The sequence below is a fragment of the Spinacia oleracea genome, chromosome 5, assembly GCF_020520425.1.
Source record: "Spinacia oleracea cultivar Varoflay chromosome 5, BTI_SOV_V1, whole genome shotgun sequence".
In the NCBI taxonomy this organism is placed as follows: domain Eukaryota; kingdom Viridiplantae; phylum Streptophyta; class Magnoliopsida; order Caryophyllales; family Amaranthaceae; genus Spinacia; species Spinacia oleracea.
Genome location: NC_079491.1, coordinates 37,915,613 through 37,934,083, shown reverse-complemented (window position 1 = coordinate 37,934,083; position 18,471 = coordinate 37,915,613). Strand labels below are relative to the sequence as shown.

The following is an 18,471-nucleotide window of genomic DNA, read 5'->3' as shown; positions in this document are numbered from 1 at the left end:
AAAGGTTAGATGAGTAAAAGTCAACCATGGTGCGATATTTCTGGAACGGAGGAAGTATATATATAAAGGAGGCATATTTGTTGAAATATTAGAGCGCCACCTAGGATTACTAATGGTTTCGACCAATGAAAAATAAGATTTCTAATTTATTTTTGAATTAAAAAAATTGATTGCCAGGTAGATAATTAATTAGGTGCCACGTAGATATTTTAATTAATTAATTACTACTCCCTCCATTTATTTTTGATGTATCCATTTGGAATCTGGTGTGATTTTTAAGAAAATTGGAATATTGGTTTGTATGGGTATAAGTGTAATGATTGAGTGTAAGAGAAATGATTGGATGTAAGAGATTATAATAAATAAAGGAGTGGGAAAATAATAAAGAAATAAGGTAAGAGAGAGGAGTGATAATGATGGGTGATAAAGGAGCTGAGAGATTGGGTATATGGGGAAGGGAAAAGAATTAAATATTATGGGTGGGGAAAATTAGGTGGGAATATGGGTAGAATCTTTAGGTATTTTGGTAATTAGATAGAAATGTAAGGGTATTTTAGGATAAAATATATGTCCAAAAATAGAATAGATTCTAAATAGATACAACAATATGAAACGCTTAAAATGGAAACGGATACAACAATAAGAAACGGAGGGAGTAATATATACAACTCCATCTAAAATCGAGTTAAGATAATAAATGGGGTCTCATCTTTTGAGTTTTTCACCCTTTGGGACCTGTACCTTTTTTTTTCACCCTTTGGGACCTCAATTTTATTTTCCGGCAAGTTAACTCACCGTTAACTCACATTTAACCACACCATAAATAAATAAAAAAACAACAATTTAAAACATTTAATTAAAATCTGAAAAGTTTACATTGAATTATTTAGTCCAAAAAAGAGTTAAGCTAAAGATCAGGGTCCAACCTTTCACAATTTTCACCTTTGAGGACCTACATTTTTTTTTTCCACCTTTTAGAACCTCAAAAACAAACTCCGGTGAGTTAACCATAGTCTAACCTATCGTTAACTGAAGGGGCAATATTATAATAAAAAAAATGCAAACATAAATATTAATGAAAAAATAATGGCCTAAGTGGAATAGTATTGCTTTGTTTCCGTATGATTGATGGTTAGAACATACAGAGTACAATTAGTATTGAACTAATGGATTCTGGTAACATTAGGTTGCCATTATGCCATGTTTCTCGACTCTAGCAGTAATACAATACGTAGTACAATAGTTCTAATCTTCTTCTACATAAAAAAAATTGATAAGCAAATTATTAAATTCAAAAGAAAAATAAGCGATAACCCATATCAAAATTACCCAAAAGTATTTAGTGGCGTGCTTGTGAAAAAATCTTATGTTAATATAAATGTTTATTATCTTAAGAACTCTAATTGTCATAATTGTACTACTAACCTTTTTACTGACGTTATTCTAATCCTTTTTACTGAAATTTTCAATATTATTTATCTTATAATTTAATGTGAATGTACGTATTGTATACCTTGTCTCAAAATTATTATTATTATTATTATTATTATTATTATTATTATTAGAAAGAACACATCAATTTATTTAGCCACATGGTGATCCTATATATGTAGCGCTGTAAAGTCACTAGAAAAATATACTAACATATACTTCGTACGTAGTAATACGTTAGATTTTTCATATTTTGACAATTTTCTTACAAATATGATCATTTTAATTGTCGGATGTATCGAAATTGAAAATAAAATAAACCACGATTTATACGGAGTCAAATAATCTAAGTCCATAGAAGGAGATAATCAACTAAACTGACCCTAATAGAGTGATGGAAAAATGTAACGAAAAGGTGGTGGTTTTACATACTATGTACGAGTAGTTTATAATTTTTTCATTAATTTAAATCTTTGACCTCATTAGGTACAATTCATTTAATTTCTTAATTTTCCCCAAAAGTAATTCAATTTTCTTTTTTCCAACGGACATACGCTGAAGGCCGAACCAAGTTAATTTTAACTCAAGGATCTAAACTTTTAACTAGAGGGATTAACCTTTATCTATACTTGGTTAAATTTGGCTGGAAAATGAATAGTAGGTCATGAAAGGTGAAAAAAAAGTATAGGTCCCAAACGGTGAAAAATGTAAAAGGTTAGATCCCAACCTTTAGCTTAAGTCATTTAATTCTCATTGGCTAATTCAGTACCCTTGTTTATCGCACCACAAATAATATGTTGACACGTGTACAGTTAACCATGGGGTCTAACCTTTTAACTAAGGGACTAAACTTTTATATTTTATGAGTTAATTTTGCCGGAAAATGCTTTATAGGTCCTTAAAGGTGAAAAAAAAAGGTACGGGTCCTTAACGGTGAAAAATTAGAAAGGTGAGGCCCCAAAGTTTAGCTTAACTCATCTAAAATCAAACCCTATAATAATTAAAAAAAATCTAAAATAAAATTCATTCAAAATCAAACACAAATCTAAAATAAAATAGATAAAATTCATTATCCAATATTAGAGCGTCATGTAGGAAATCTAATGGTTTCGGGCAGTGAAAAATAATATTTCAAAATTAATTTTTAATTAAAAAAGTCGAGTTTCACGTAGATAAATAATTAAACGCCACATAGATATTTTAATTAATTAATTAATAATATTACGAATATACAATTTCATCCAAAAAAAAACACTCATAATTTAAAAATCGATTGTCATGTAGATAAATAATTAGGTGCCATGTAGATATTTCAATTAATTAATTACTAATATATACAACTCCATCTAAAATCAAGCACTATAATAATTAAAAAAAATCTAAAAAAAATTCATTCAAAATCAAACACAAATCTAAAATAAAATAAATAAAATTCATTATTAGAGTGCCATGTAGGAAATCTAATGGTTTCGCCCAGTGAAAAATAAGATTTCAAAATTAATTCTGAATTATAAAAGTCGAGTGCCACGTAGATAAATAATTAAACGCCACGTAGATATTTTTATTAATTAATTAATAATATTATCTAATGAAATTCAATGCAAAATCAAAAACTAATTTAATCTAATACGTAGTAAAAAGTATATAAAATTGGTATATACATAGGAGTTTTATTTAAACATAACAATTTAATAGAATCCGTGCATCGCACGGGCTAAAGTCTAGTAGTGAAATAAATGAGAGAGTGTGGAAAAATGATGGTGAGTATAATAAAACATGGATAAAGTAAGGGGCTTACTATTTACCGCCCATATTACTCAAAATTGTCCTATTCATTTACCCATATATCCTCCTTTATTTACCCCTCATTACACTCTTACCTTCCCACCCCAAATCTAACCACCACCGCTGGCCACCACCTCCAGCCACCATCGCCGGCCACTACCTCCGGCTACCACCGCCACCATCACGTCATCGGCGAAAAAATGGCCGAGTCTTCACAAGAGGTTTTTTTTTTGTTCGGAATTTTTTTAGAAATTTATTCATTTTTAGTTTGTATCATGGTACAGGTTTATCAATTTTAAGCTTGAACTATGGTACAAACTTATGAGAAAAGCTTCGACTATGGTATTGACTTATGCAGTTTAAGCTTGTATCATGGAAGGAGCTAAAATTCATAAGCCTGTACCATGGTACAAGCTAAATATTCATAAGTCTATATTATTTAAGGTTTTGATTTGTTGTTGCATTTTATTTAATGTAATCCGAAAAAAATAGAGACTTATGAATTTTTAGCTCCTTCCATGGTACGCGCTTATGAATTTTAATTCCATGGTACAAGCTTAAATTGCATAAGTTAATACCATGGTCGATGCTAAAACCTCATAAGTTTGTACCATGGTACAAGCTTAAAATTCATAAGCCTGTACCATGGAAGGAGCTAAAAATGTATAAGTTTCTAAAAAAAACCCGAAAAAAAAATGAGAACTCTTGTGAAGACTCGGCCATTTTGTCACCGACGACGTGATGGTGGTGGCAGCAGGTAGTGGCCGGCGATGGTGGCCGGAGGTGGTGGCCAGCGGTGGTGGGAGAGAATTGAAAAGTAAGATTAAGTAAGGGTACTAATGAAAAATGAGGGAAAATAGTCGGGCGATTTTGAGTAATATGGGGCGGCTTTTAACGCTCCACTAAAGTAAAAGAGGATGTATATGTAAAAATTAAATGGGTGGAAAAAAATATATAAAGAGAAAGTGAGTGGAAATATGTAAATTCTGTTGGAGATAAAGAGAAATAAGATAATATATTTTCATCAAAAATTAGTATAAAATACAATATAAATAACATTATGAGACGGATTAAAACAAAAATGTAAGATCATTATGAAAAATATCGCTGTTGTATTGTGAAACACGCTTAATTATCTGACTTCCTTAAGGGAGTCACTATAATTATGACAATAATAGGAAGCAACAACAAACACCACCACAACACCACCACAACATCGAATGTCGTATTCTGGCTAGCTCACGCGTAGAGCTGTCAAAAACTGAACCGACATGAAAATTCGACCTGAACCGACTGAATCCGTGACCGACCATGACTCGAAATTACGGTAAAATAGGTAATCCGAAACCCGACCTGTACCCGACCCGAATAAACCGATAACCGATTTTAACCTGATTGTTGACCCATATGGTGTTGATGATGACACGCAAACTTAACTAATAAATGTTTTAGTTTCTATGCTAAGAAAACCAGGAGTTCCAGAGTAGGAACAAGAGAAGGCCAAAGCATGCAGACTTGGACAATCAGAGAAACTGATCAAGCAGGCATAAATAAGTTCCTGATGGGAACATGGTTCGAGAAGTTCCAGAGGTGGAACAACCAACATGCGGAGCAGCATGGAACATGAAGACAGGAAATAAGAGTCTATTTTCTAGGATTCATGTAAGTATGTAGTAGCTTGAAAGATTATGGAACAAGGTACTAAAAGGAACTTGGAGGAACTAAATGTGATCTTAAAATAGTAAAATGAAGTCTCTCTAATAAGATTAATATTTTCTAAAGAAAGATTTTATAAAATATAATATTTTCTAAAGAAAGATTTTATGAAATAGAAATAGAATTTTATTCTGAAGAAATAAAATGAAATAGTTATGTTTTGGAAAATACACCTTGGATCCTATTTTACAAAACATTTCTTTTTCCCCAAGGATTTTATTTAATCACGTTTTCCTATTTCTGTTCTTTCAAAAGGAAATTCTGTTGAGAACATTCAGGCACTTCTAGCCTTGACTCCCACGTTCTCAGCAACTGAATAGGTCATGGGAACATGCCTAGAATCATGGCAACATGGTCGTCAGTTGAGGAGATTAAGGGGGAAGTGGCTAGGAGTTTCAACACTATAAAAGAAGATCTTATCATTTATTCCAAACTGTGTGACTCTTGCAGTCTTTCCAGTAGGTCTGGTTTAAGAGGAAAAACGTTTTAATAGAAATATGTTTTGGTTTCCACGTTCTTGAGTCAGTTCAATAGTTCCAAGTTCCTCGAAGTTCTAAGTTCCTCATTTTTCTTTCATGTGCTACGTATTAGAGGGATACTAATCTTCAATCATCTATATTTTGAGAATTGGTAAAGGGTTTGAGTGAATTCTTGTATCAAGTTTTGGGCAGGAACTTGAGTGAGTTCCTGATGTGTATGGGGCAAGAACTTGAGTAAGTTCCTGATATGTATTTGGGTAGGCTTTGAGTGAAGTCTATGAGAGAGAAGCTGAGACGCTTTAAGTGAAGTCTAAGAGTCAAGAGAGATTTCTAGGGAAGTCAGCGAGAGCGTAGTTGTTTGAGGGAACAACTATTGGGAACTTGAGTTCGTAGAGGAACTCAAGCAATGGCCAAGTTTCTTATAGGATTGTAACTGAATTGTTTCCCTATAGTGAAAAGAGTTTGAGTTGAAATCCCTAGTGGGTCGAGGTTTTCTTTCCAGTTGGGCCCTGGAAAGTTTCCTCGTAAAATCTCTCTTGCATTGTTTCTCTAGCTACTTGCTTATGCTCTTTATAATTCCGCAAAAATTGGCTAGCAAGTTCCAAAATACAATTCACCCCCCCTCTTGCAGTGTTCCATCCGAATAACACCGATGTTGTAACACCCGAACCCGACACCCGACCCGAAGATGACCGATAATCGAACTGACCCGACCGAACAATGACCCGACCCGATTCGATACCCGATCCGATGTCAACCCGAAACGATTGTAACTCGATGAAACCTGCTATTGACCCGACCTGTGACAACCCGCTACCCGATTTACCCGACCTGTTGATAACCCGACTTGTCATTAACACGACCAAATATTATTTTCAACGATAAATCTATTTTAATTATTTATTACTAGATACTGAAAAATTAAAACGCGAAAAAATTAAAACGTGTTGAACAACTTAACGTTTTTATATAAATAAACAAAAGTAAAAATTGTTTTGTTTTAAAAATAATTTCGAGTTATTTTTTGCAATTTGGATGAGATGAAAGGTAAGAATTGAATCTAACATCCTAACTGACGGTCTTTCTCTTTGTATGCGCGACCTATGTCAATGTGCTCAACAACGAGAAAAGCGGTTACACTATCACACAGGAGACTTGCATTGGCTCGAGACCCACTCACTTAACCCTCATTCCAAAAATGAAATTTGAGTTGCAGGAGTAAATGTTTTTCACTTTCACATTTTGAGATGACCAAATCGATCAATGGTTCGTAATCCATATTCACTTTATATATGTATTGACTTGACAAAAACACGCAATTATTTGGTCTATATATATAAAATTTAACTCTAAAATAAGTTAAACAATATTTTTTACAATATAAAATAATTAAAATGTATAGGTTAATTATCAGACCCGAGTTTGACCTGTCCCCGAGAGTGACCCAACCTGAATTCTATCTGATCCGATTATTATCCGATCCAAACCAAGACCCGAACCCGAAAATCAATGTGTTGCAAACCCACTTAAACCCGACTCGATAAGACCCGAACCCGAAATTACCTGCTACAAATCGACTTAAACCCGACCCGATAAGACCCGAACCCGAAATCAAACCTGACCGAAATGTGACCCGACCCGAACCCGACCTGAACCCGGGATAGGAAAAAACCCGACATGACCCGACCTGAAATCGACCCGAACGAACCCGAACTCAACCCGGATGGAATATTGACCCGACACGACCCGACCTGATCATGACCCGAGACATGGAATGACCCGACCCAAACCCGACCCGATGACCTGTGAGTCACGCGTCAACTTCTTCGAAAGTGACGTAACCTTCAAAATATTAGGACTACGTAGAGCTGTAAAAAAAGTTATTCAAGTCGGGTACGGGTCTGGTCATCTCAAGTCTCGGGTCATGATTCTATCGATCGTGCTGGGTCACTTTATCACCCAGGTTCAGGTCGGGTTTGCTTTGGTTGACTTCCGGTCGAGTCATGTCAAGTTATTTCTTCATTTTGGGTAAAGGTTGGTTTCCGGTCGGGTCTTATTCCGTTCGTGTACTTCGGGTTCGGGTCTTATCGAGTCGGGTTTGATTCGGGCTTGTAGTAGTTAATTTCGAGTACGGGTCAAGTCCGGATTGGATACTCATCGGGTCGGTTAAAATTCAAGTCGGGTTCACTTTCGGAAACAGGTTAAGGACGGGCACATTAACTATCAGGTCTAGTCAAGTTTTAACCTATAATTATTTTTGTTATATTGTAAAAATTAATGATTTATTTATTTCATATTAAGTTTTAAACTATGATCGGTTTTGGGATGACATCGGTCGGGTGCTGAATCGGATTAGGGTCATTGTCCGAGCGGGTGAGTTCTGTTATTAGTTATATTCCGGTCGGGTCTCGGGTTCAAGTCATGCATTAACGAGTCGAAATAAGTTGTTGATTTTAACGGGTCGAATATAGTCGCGTTACGGGTTCCTTATTTTTACAACATTTTGGGTTTCGGTCTGGTTATGGTCATTACGAATACAGGTCGGTTCAGGTCGGGTTTCCTGGTCGTGTTAGTTTTTAACTGATGTTGATGATGTACGCGAACAAGAAATAATACCTTATCTTGTATGACGATAAAGGTGCCTAGGGGTACTGCCCTTAAAGGACGGTGACCTTTTTATGTAGAGGTCTCACTCATGAACGAGTAATTTCGTAAGAAATCACCAATTTACAAACTTTTTCTAGTAGAGTGAATGCGAAATGAAATGCTTAAAATTACAACACACAAGGGAAACATATATCATTGATTGATACTTAATTAAGTTGGACAAACATTAAATCATGAGAAATGTACATTCATGGTTGAAAACTTGGAAAACACACTGACTTAACTTCCTGAAGTTCTTCAATACATGAAAGAATTCTACGAACTACTACTAGGCTACTAAGCCTAGGGTTAAACTTATAGTCAAGGTTGAAGCTAAGAAAAGCTACGAAAATATGAACTGATTTATTTGGGTATTGATGATGTCTTTCCAAATGTTGGGTTTCTACTGTATATATACCCCCAATAAGAGGTGGATAAAGAGAGGTTTGTGGGACAATGAGAGTTATTATTGGGAATTAATGTTAATCCAATTAACAATGCGAAACATACAACACAACCAATTAACATCACATGCAAAGGTATAGATAAAGCGTAACATACATTCGATGCTTGTACTCCCACTAGTTTAACGCCCCGACCTCTAATGCAAGTAATTAAGTAGTAGAATTTACCTATTTCGGTAGGGACATTACTGCCGTAACTCCCTCTTGGTAATTACAAGGAAAACATCATAATAATTACTTTAAGTCTCTATAGTAACATAATTATTCTTTTATTTTGTTAATAAAATAACTTTCATAACTTACTAAAGAGTTTTCACTAGAGTTATTAAAATTTAAACATTAACTAGGTGAACATTGCTAAAATGAAGCCTTCACCACTACTCGTTGTCGTCGTCCCCAGCCGTACCTAAAACAGAAAATAAAACGGTGAGCCGAAAAACACAGTAACAAACTATTCTAGTAACACAAATTCATTTCAACTCATTTTAGTTGACAAAACAGGGAGAATAGAATAATGTAAAACATTTAATAAAACGTCATATTAATTCATTCACAACCTTTTTTTTAACATGCTAGTCGTTGACAAGAATGATATGGTGGAACGTCTTTCACGATGGGTAGGTGCCCATAAAACATAAGAACAAGTGCTCCACATGGGTGGGCTAATGCCCCATGGATACATGCATGACCGAGAATGGTAACCTGTGAACATATACTGCCAAACAGATTAGGTCTTTCACTTTAATTATCATGTTGCATTTAATTTTACTTTCCTTAGCCTTTGCACTTCAGTTGAAGTAACAAAATTCATTTAGATAATGTGATCAATACAATATTATTATTTTAATGATTTCTCATAAATATCATGAAATAATTTAATCAAAATCAAATCATATTAAATTCCCGCAATTCATAAAACATCTCAAAATATTTAGTTTATAAATTCAATCATAACGTTATAATTTCATAATTCTTTTAGAAGGGATTTCGGGTACTAACAATAGCCATTACCTCAATTCCGTGTTATGCTAAGGTTTGTCATTGGTTCGTTCTTTCCGAACTCCGAGTCCGAATTCTTTCAAATTATTGAATTAATATTAAAACGATAAATACTTTAAAATCAACATTTTCTAAATACAAATTTAAATTTGTACTTTCATGAATTAACAAAAATATTAATTAAACCAAATTCCAGCATATATATATATATATAATATGTACATATAAAATCATCCTTTAAAATCTATATTACCACAAAATCATAGTAAGTAATAATTAATTTTCATAAAATATTAATATTATTATTTAAAAGAGATTTTAGCATTCGTAAATGGTAAGACATCCCAAAGGAGTACGTTGATTGTAGTTTCAACTCAAACAATATTGGTATATGTTGTGGCAATGGAATAAATTATGACATTAGTTCGTTAACCCAGAGTAATGTGGAATTACTAGCATATGTTTGCTTACCTAAAATCTTAAAAGACTTAAGACAAGCCAAAGCATGCTTAAGGATTTAAGACTTTAGGGGTCTTAGATTCGTTTCATTTATTATGGACCATGTTTTATTGCATGAATGAAATGTTTAATAGCATTAATGATTGCATGAATGCTTTTATTTCAAGTTATTAAGTATGATAAATGTTTTATTTGCTAATTCATTTTGTAGAATGTGAATTATAAATGCATATAATTGTAAATCTTCAACTTTATTGCATTCGGATAATAGAACTGCGATATTTCCTCGATCGATTGGTAACAACTTTTGAGAGCAATTCTCAAAAGAAAGGAGACTGAGATTGTATCTTGGATGCTATTTTTCTTATAGTGATCTTCATGGTTGTTTTCAAACTAGAACTTGAATGGTAGACCAATTGGACCTCATATATTCAAAATACTGGGTAGTTTTAGAATAATAAAGTATTGAGTTAAATGCTCATGTACCACAAATTGTTAACAACCAATTTTCTTTTGATTTAATAATTAACTAGACTCATTAGATCGATGTGGTCATTCAAAGTAAATAAAAGAAAGGGACTTTGTAAGCATAACTAATTAAGAAGATCAATCAAAGAGTAAAATCTTTTGGACTATAAGAAAATGTGCTAGAAAGGATAGGAAGCGGGAATAAAAGAAATGAATTTAAAAATTCTACTTCTACCTTGAATTTTATGTTAAAGAGAAACAACTTAGAAAACAAACTCCTATGGTATTAGATTACCGCTTGAGTTTCTAACTTTCGTTAGGAACTTAAATTCTGGGACCTAAGTCTGGTTATTGACCTACAGGTGGGAAATGAAGCAAAGTTGTGCTACATTAATTGTAGGGTCATCTGTTTGTTTTAAAGTCCTTCAAAAGGCTTAAACTTAATGACATTTTGTTCCATTAATCATCATAAACAATTTCTGTTTGGACACAGAAAGACTCACATTCAAAGTAAACAAAAACAATCGTTGAGTGTTTATTTGAATAAAATGGTCATTTAAGGGTTGAGTCATATGATTGATTAATAAACAAACAAATCTCTTGACACTAAAACTTCAGAAGGTTCAAATCAAATATTTTGATTTGTGTTCCATATATCTTTGGCAATGTCATACGACCATATCAACAAGACAACATTCTAAGATTTCATGGCATGAATTTTTAAAAATTGACTAATTTAAGACACATGGGTCTTACTTGTTGAACATGACATAGAAATGACTATTGTTAGAAGGTTCTAGACATTTACGTTCACAATCCAAAGATGACTTACCTATTTCACAAGAATTTGAGAAAATATGGCTATATTTACTCAAAGTGAAATATGTGAAATGCTTCAATGCGACTCACAAAAGGGTATAAAATCAACTTGGCAAGAATTTTGGAACATGTAGGCTGGGTTAAGGTGACATTTGCATGAGCCAAGAATTATTATCAAGATTGTTTATATGGCATTATAACAATCAAAGGTCTATAAGAATATGGTATGTCCAAACGGAGGGATCGAGCATGATAATCACGACTATCTTACTATATAGTTTCTAAATGATACTCTCAAGTAACTATCACCACTAAACAAAGTTGTCAAAGCTAAAGATAACATGTCATAAAGATTTAACTTCGGTTTAGTACATCTTTTCAGCATATATATATATATATATATATATATATATATATATATATATATATATATATATATATATATATATATATATGTGACCAGGTTCTGGTGAGAACCTCCCTTAAGATGAGAACTGTCTTATAATGAGAACTTATAGAAACCGTTAGATGAAACAAAATGGACGGCTGGGATTATATCCTGATGTCGCGCCATTGTTTGACATTTTATCTCTCTTTCTATGTTTTTAAACACTGAAACTCTTTCTCTCTCTTCAACGAAACCAACTCAATCACCCTCTTTGTCTCTTTTCAACGCTTACTGCTTCAGTTTTTGACCTAGATTCTGTAAATTTGTCGAAAATCAGGTATTCTTTCTCAATTTGAGCATGAATTGAAGATTATTTGTGCGAAATTATCATTTTCCAAAACTCCTAGTGTCTATTTGTATCAATTTCAGGTTGAATTTGGCAAGGTTTTGGTACCAATTTAAATATAAATGTAAATTATGCAGAATTCAGAGTAAAATCTGTGTAGATAAAGGTAAATTTTGTAAATTCGATTTCAACTTCATTGCGATTTTGGTATAAATTCGTGGCGATTTTATTTAGAGCAAATTTCTAGGTTTATTGATTTTTTTTTGAAATTTTATTCAGATTCTTAAACAATTAACTCCTAAAATTTCAGGAAAGAATGTCCCAAAAGTAATTGTAATTTGTGTTTTAGGTTGATTTTGGTTAATACAGGTATGTTGTTTTTTGACTGATTTTGCACAATGATTGTTCGTGGAACACATTTTTTGCTTTTTTCTTTTTGTTCGGTTTTTTTGCAGGCAAAAATGAAGGAAGGATTTGAAACTGCAGCAAAAGGTAATTCAAAAGTAATTTAAGTCGATTAGATTTTGAGATTCAAAGCCTAGAAATTTGTTTGCATTCAATTACCCTCACAAACAATGAAAACAAAGTCACATTGCTGTTAACGCCTTCTAACTCCTCGATCAATCTTCTTTAGATCTGAATATCTCATTTCTCTTTTCTTTGCAGCCTCACAAAGCGCCGCTTTTACAAGCTTCTTTGCAATTCCCTGCCACGCACACAACAAATTCTTATTACATGCTTTCACTCAAGAGTCAGAGTAAAAGACAACATAAATACTAAGAGTATCTGATACTGACTGACTAGCATGAACTACTTACTTCTTTTCTGAGGTTCTTTTTCACAATTTTAATCATCTGAACAGGCTATCATATTTCTATATTATTTCAATTAAATCACCACTTAATCATGAAAAATAGATCATTTCTTAACTAGAAAAATAAAAAGATGACATACATGTCGGGATCTCGTATTCACAATGTCAACAGCTTCCTGGTTGCTAAGGTGTTCCCATAAGCCATATTACACTTTAGCAACTTTGTACCTTGAGGAATTACTAATAATTTTTTTTCCAAACTGTCAGTTTTTTATTAATCCAAAATGGAAAGACTCTTTGACGTGGGTTTGTGACCTTAGCAGAACCGTTTAAGTTGATGCCAGTCTGATTGTTCGAAGCAGTGTATGATCAGGTGATCCTAGCTTTTGTCCTTGATGTTTTGAGTTGTAGTTGCAGTTTGAAATTCTCTTTTTTTCTTTTCTTCTGAAAGTAAATTAAAAAACTCACAAGTAAATAAGAAAACTGGGGGGTACTGAAGGGCTGGTGATGCAAACTTGCTGCTAGTATAGTCTTGCGTTGACTGTTGGGCAGCATACTATTCTGTATGGCTGTTGTTAGTGTGTTAACAGTGTTGTGTGTGTGTGTTTGCGCGCGCGAGTGTGTGTGTGTGTGTGTTGCTGTTGCAGGGAGAATGTGGGTGTTGATGGTTTGGTTTGAAATGCTAGATTTTGTTCAAAGCTTGCAAGTCCGAATTGACTGTTGTGTTATGCTGGATTTTATTTTTAAAGTAGATCGAAACTTGGTAAAAGTAAATTAGTTAGGCTTAGAAGTAAATTCATTTGTTAAACTTGGTAAAAGGACGATTTGTTTTCTCTCTAAAAGTAAACCAAATCTCTCTAATGGTAAATTAAATCTCTCTAAAAGTAAACTAAATAATAATGGAACTTTGATTGTAATTTTGAAAATCAAAATAGACAGTCACACCGTGCTAAATGTGCAGCCTGTTTAGGGGTTAGGGTGTTGTGATTGGCCTGTGAATCAATTAGCTAGATTAAAAACGTGTTAAAGTAAATAAAATTTAACTAAGGTTCTTAGACGTACCTATCAACCAAGAGTAGTTTCTAGACTATTAGCAAAAGGCTTTTGCTTACCTAAAAGATTTTAGAATTGAGTCTAAATACATAATGTGCTTAATTCTTCAATGGATTTTAGGATCTTGGAATCATTTTATTCACACCTGCCGGAACACATAACTTGAATAAAATGCTTAATGAACATTGAATTATGCATGTATGCTAGAATTTAAGTTTATTAAGAGAAACTGTGAATGATTATTTATTTGTTTATTCTTTTTCAAATTGTAGTTTTACTATGGCAAACAACAATCAAAACATCATCATGGGTTCTGAGCTTATGGTCAAGCTGAACCTAACAAATTTTCTTGAATGGGAAGCTAAGCTAGTTGAAATAGTCAGATTCAATGGACTTGAGTATGTACTGTTACATCCCATGCCAAGCTACTATGCTAGAGACATGACCCCTGAAAGATTTTCCGCCTGGGATGCGGACCTCAAAAAGGTTATGAGTCTCATGCTGAACAATATCCCTGATGAATGGGCTAGAAGGTTTGTAGCTTATGAACCTTTCACGCTCATCAAGAATCTGAGGGATATCTGTCGTGGAAGCACGGAGGACAGGGACCTGAACGTCCATGAGTTGATTGAATCAATGTATGGTCTAAAGGTTAGTTCTCCAAACAGGTGTTATAGGATGGAGGTCCAAGAAATACATGTTCAACTCCTTCGCACTAAACAAAGGGTAGGCGTCCCACTAAGGTTTCATGTGGATCTTATGCTTTCATATTTTGATCGCCTAAATCTGCTAGGAACACCAATAAGCGAAAGGATGGCAGTCTCTATCTTGCTCAATTCATTGCACAATGGGTTTGGTCGCTTCAAGCAACTATACCTAAGTGAACCAAGAGAAGAAACAGTTGCAGAATTTATTCACCTTGTCAGAAAGGCTGAGATAATACTGGACTGTGAAGCCAAAGATTTACTCAAGGCTAAAAGGATACCGTTCAAGAAAAGTGGAAAGTCCAAGGGCGCAATGCTAAATCAAAGCAGGACAAGTCCATATCAAGCTGTCTTTATTGTGATGGAATAGGCCATTACAAAAGAGAATGTCCAAAGCTAAAGGAAGATCAGAAGAACGGAACAGTAGTTCCATCTTCAGGTATTTTCGTTATAGACTGTACACTTGTTAATTCAACTTCTTGGGTATTAGATACAGGTTGTGGCTCACACTTATGTTCCAATTCACAGGGACTAAGAAGAAGTAGAAAGTTAAGCAAGGGTGAAGTCGACCTACGAGTGGGAAATGGAGCACGGATTGCTGCATTAGCTGTAGGAACTTATTATTTGTCGTTGCCCTCTGGGCTAGTTTTGGAACTGGAAGAGTGTTTCCATGTTCCTAGTCTTACTAAAAACATCATTTCTGTTTCTTCCTTAGATGCTAAGGGATTTTCCTTTTTAATAAAAGACAATAGTTGTTCGTTTTATTTTAAAGAGATGTTTTATGGATCTGCTAGATTAGTCAATGAACTTTATTTATTAGATCACGACAAACAAGTTTATAACATAAATACCAAAAAGGCCAAAAAGGATGATTCAGATCTCACCTATCTGTGGCATTGTCGATTAGGCCATATTAACTTGAAACGCATGGAAAGACTTCAAAAGGAAGGAATTCTAGAACCATTTGACTTAGAGGATTATGGTAAGTGCGAATCATGTTTACTTGGCAAAATGACAAAGCAACCTTTCTCTAAAGTTGGAGAAAGAGCAACTGAAGTATTGGGTTTAATCCATACAGATGTATGTGGACCAATGAGTACAAATGCTAGGGGTGGTTTCAGCTACTTTATCACTTTCACTGATGACTTCAGTAGATATGGTTATGTCTACCTAATGAAGCATAAGTCTGAATCCTTTGACAAGTTCAAGGAATTTCAGAGTGAAGTAGAGAATCAATTAGGCAAGAAGATTAAGGCACTGCGGTCTGATAGAGGCGGTGAATATCTGAGCTATGAATTTGATGACCATCTGAAAGAATGTGGAATTCTATCAGTATTGACTCCTCATGGAACACCACAATGGAACGGTGTGTCGGAACGGAGGAACAGAACCTTGCTAGACATGGTTAGATCAATGATGGGTCAGGCCGAACTTCCAATAGAATTTTGGGGACATGCACTAAATACAGATGCACTCACTATAAATAGAGCTCCGTCTAAAGCTGTTGAAAAGACTCCATATGAGTTATGGTTTGGAAAGCCTCCAAAAGTGTCTTTTCTTAAGATTTGGGGATGTGAAGTATACGTCAAACGATTAATTTCAGACAAACTTCATCCAAAATGTGACAAATGTATCCTTGTGGGCTATCCAAAGGAAACAAAGGGGTATTACTTCTACAATACATCTGAGAACAAGGTGTTTGTTGCTCGAGATGGTATCTTTTTGGAAAAGAATCACATTTCCAAAATGACAAGTGGGAGAAAAGTAGACCTCGAAGAAATTCGAGTCGAACAACAAACTCTAGAGAATGCTCAAGATGACATTCAGGATGAAACTCAGAGATCTTTAGAAGTTTCTGGTGAGAATCATGGACAATCTAGAGATATAACCCCGCGTAGATCGCAGAGATATAGATCTCAACCGGAAAGGTACTTAGGTATTTTGACGAACGAGAGCTATGACGTTCTATTACTTGAAAGTGATGAACCTGCGACTTACAAACAAGCTATGACGAGCCCTAGCTCCAAGCAATGGCATGAAGCCATGCAATCTGAATTAGACTCCATGTCTGAAAACCAAGTATAGGATTTGGTCGATTTGCCAGATGGCTACCAAGCCATTGGAAGCAAATGGGTTTTCAAACTGAAAAAGGACAAGGATGGGAAACTTGAAGTTTTCAAAGCTAGATTGGTTGCAAAAGGTTACAGGCAAGTCCACGGTGTGGATTACGATGAAACCTTTTCACCAGTTGCAATGCTAAAATCTATTCGGATAATGTTACCAATCGCTGCATATTACGATTACGAAATATGGGAGATGGATGTCAAAACCGCTTTCTTAAACGACGTTTTAACAGAAACTATGTTTATGACACAGCCTGAGGGTTTGAGGATCCAAAGAATGCTAAAAAGGTATGCAAGCTAAAGAAATCAATCTACGGATTGAAGCAGGCATCCAGGAGATGGAATATACGTTTTGATGAAGCAGTCAGTGACTTTGGTTTCATCAAGAACGCGGACGAATCTTGTGTATACAAGAAGGTCAGTGGGAGAAAAATTGCTTTTCTATTATTATATGTCGACGACATATTACTTATCGGAAATGACATTCCTATGTTAAACTCTGTCAAGATTTGGCCTGGGAAATGTTTTTCGATGAAGGATCTAGGAGAAGCACAGTACATATTGGGCATCAAGATTTACAGAGATAGATCTAAAAAGATGATTGGACTTAGTCAAAGCACTTATATCAATAAAGTACCCGAATGTTGCGTACGCACTCAGTGCTACGAGCAGATACCACTCAGACCCAGGAGAGGCACATTGGACTGCTGCCAAGAATATTCTGAAGTACCTGAAAAGGCACAAAGATTTCCTGGTCTATGGTGGAGATGATGAATTAATTGTTAAAGGCTATACGGACGCAAGTTTCCAAACCGACAAAGATGATTTCAGATCACAGTCTGGGTTTGTCTTCTGCCTCAACGGAGGTGTAGTAAGCTGGAAAAGTGCTAAGCAAAGCACCATTGCGGATTCTACAACTGAAGCGGAGTACATTGTTGCACATGAAGCAGCAAAGGAAGCTATATGGCTAAGGAAGTTCATAGGTGAACTTGGTGTAGTCCCCTCCATAAAAGGACCAATAGCCCTGTATTGTGATAATAACGGAGCTATTGCACAGGCAAAGGAGCCTAGACACCACCAAAGAGTCAAGCATGTACTTCGTGGATTTCACCTTCTACGAGGGTTCGTTGAAAGAAAAGAAGTCGAGATAAGCAAGATTGGAACTGATGACAACATATAAGATCCATTGACTAAACCTCTGCCACAGGCGAAGCACAACTCGCACACTGCAGCTATGGGAATCAAGCATATTGGAGAATGGCTTTGATGTCCTTATTTGATGTTTTAAAGTTTTAGAGTTTAATACTTTGTAAAACATTATTGGTTAATCATTCACAATAAATGAATAGAATTCATTTTTCCATTTAATTTGGGGTTTAATAAATGATGAGTCCCTTCAATTTGACGAAATATTCAAGATAGACTGTCAGGACCAGTCCTGTGACTAAGAAATGTCTATCAAGTGAACTTGAATGTCAAAAGTTGAAAATGGTCCCTGGTCGGAGTTTTCTATAAAATTGGATGCATAGAAAACGTTAGACGACTAGAATGCAAGATGACTAGTAGTTCTGTTTCTTGAACTATGTGGACATGGCAATGTCATAATCATTTGCATAGATACTTACTTTGGGAAGACTAGTATCGGACAGACCTATGAAACTTTACTGTAAGAGATGAAAATCTGTCATAAGTAAATTTCATTAAAATTATTAGACACTAAATCCTCAATACCTGAGTTATTTGAGATTACTTGTTTGATAACTGGTTACTTTGACGT

The 18,471-nt window shown here is 34.6% G+C and overlaps 1 protein-coding gene across 2 annotated transcripts; it reads left to right on the top strand.

Annotated features, from left to right (window-relative positions):
• The first annotated feature begins 11,881 nt into the window (after positions 1-11,881).
• On the top strand, positions 11,882-15,324 carry LOC130461039 (uncharacterized). 2 transcript variants are annotated; one of them, XM_056828923.1, is made up of 6 exons: positions 11,882-11,991; positions 12,084-12,166; positions 12,456-12,492; positions 12,667-13,187; positions 14,140-15,010; positions 15,100-15,324. In XM_056828923.1, exons 4-5 carry the CDS (start codon positions 13,180-13,182, stop codon positions 14,939-14,941), a joined length of 810 nt encoding a protein of 269 aa, XP_056684901.1. In that variant the 5' UTR covers positions 11,882-11,991; positions 12,084-12,166; positions 12,456-12,492; positions 12,667-13,179; the 3' UTR covers positions 14,942-15,010; positions 15,100-15,324. The 2 variants fall into 2 exon arrangements, with proteins under 2 accessions (XP_056684901.1, XP_056684900.1); XM_056828922.1 differs by having other exon boundaries at positions 12,084-12,492; positions 12,667-12,830; positions 13,082-13,187.
• Positions 15,325-18,471: the final 3,147 nt, after the last annotated feature.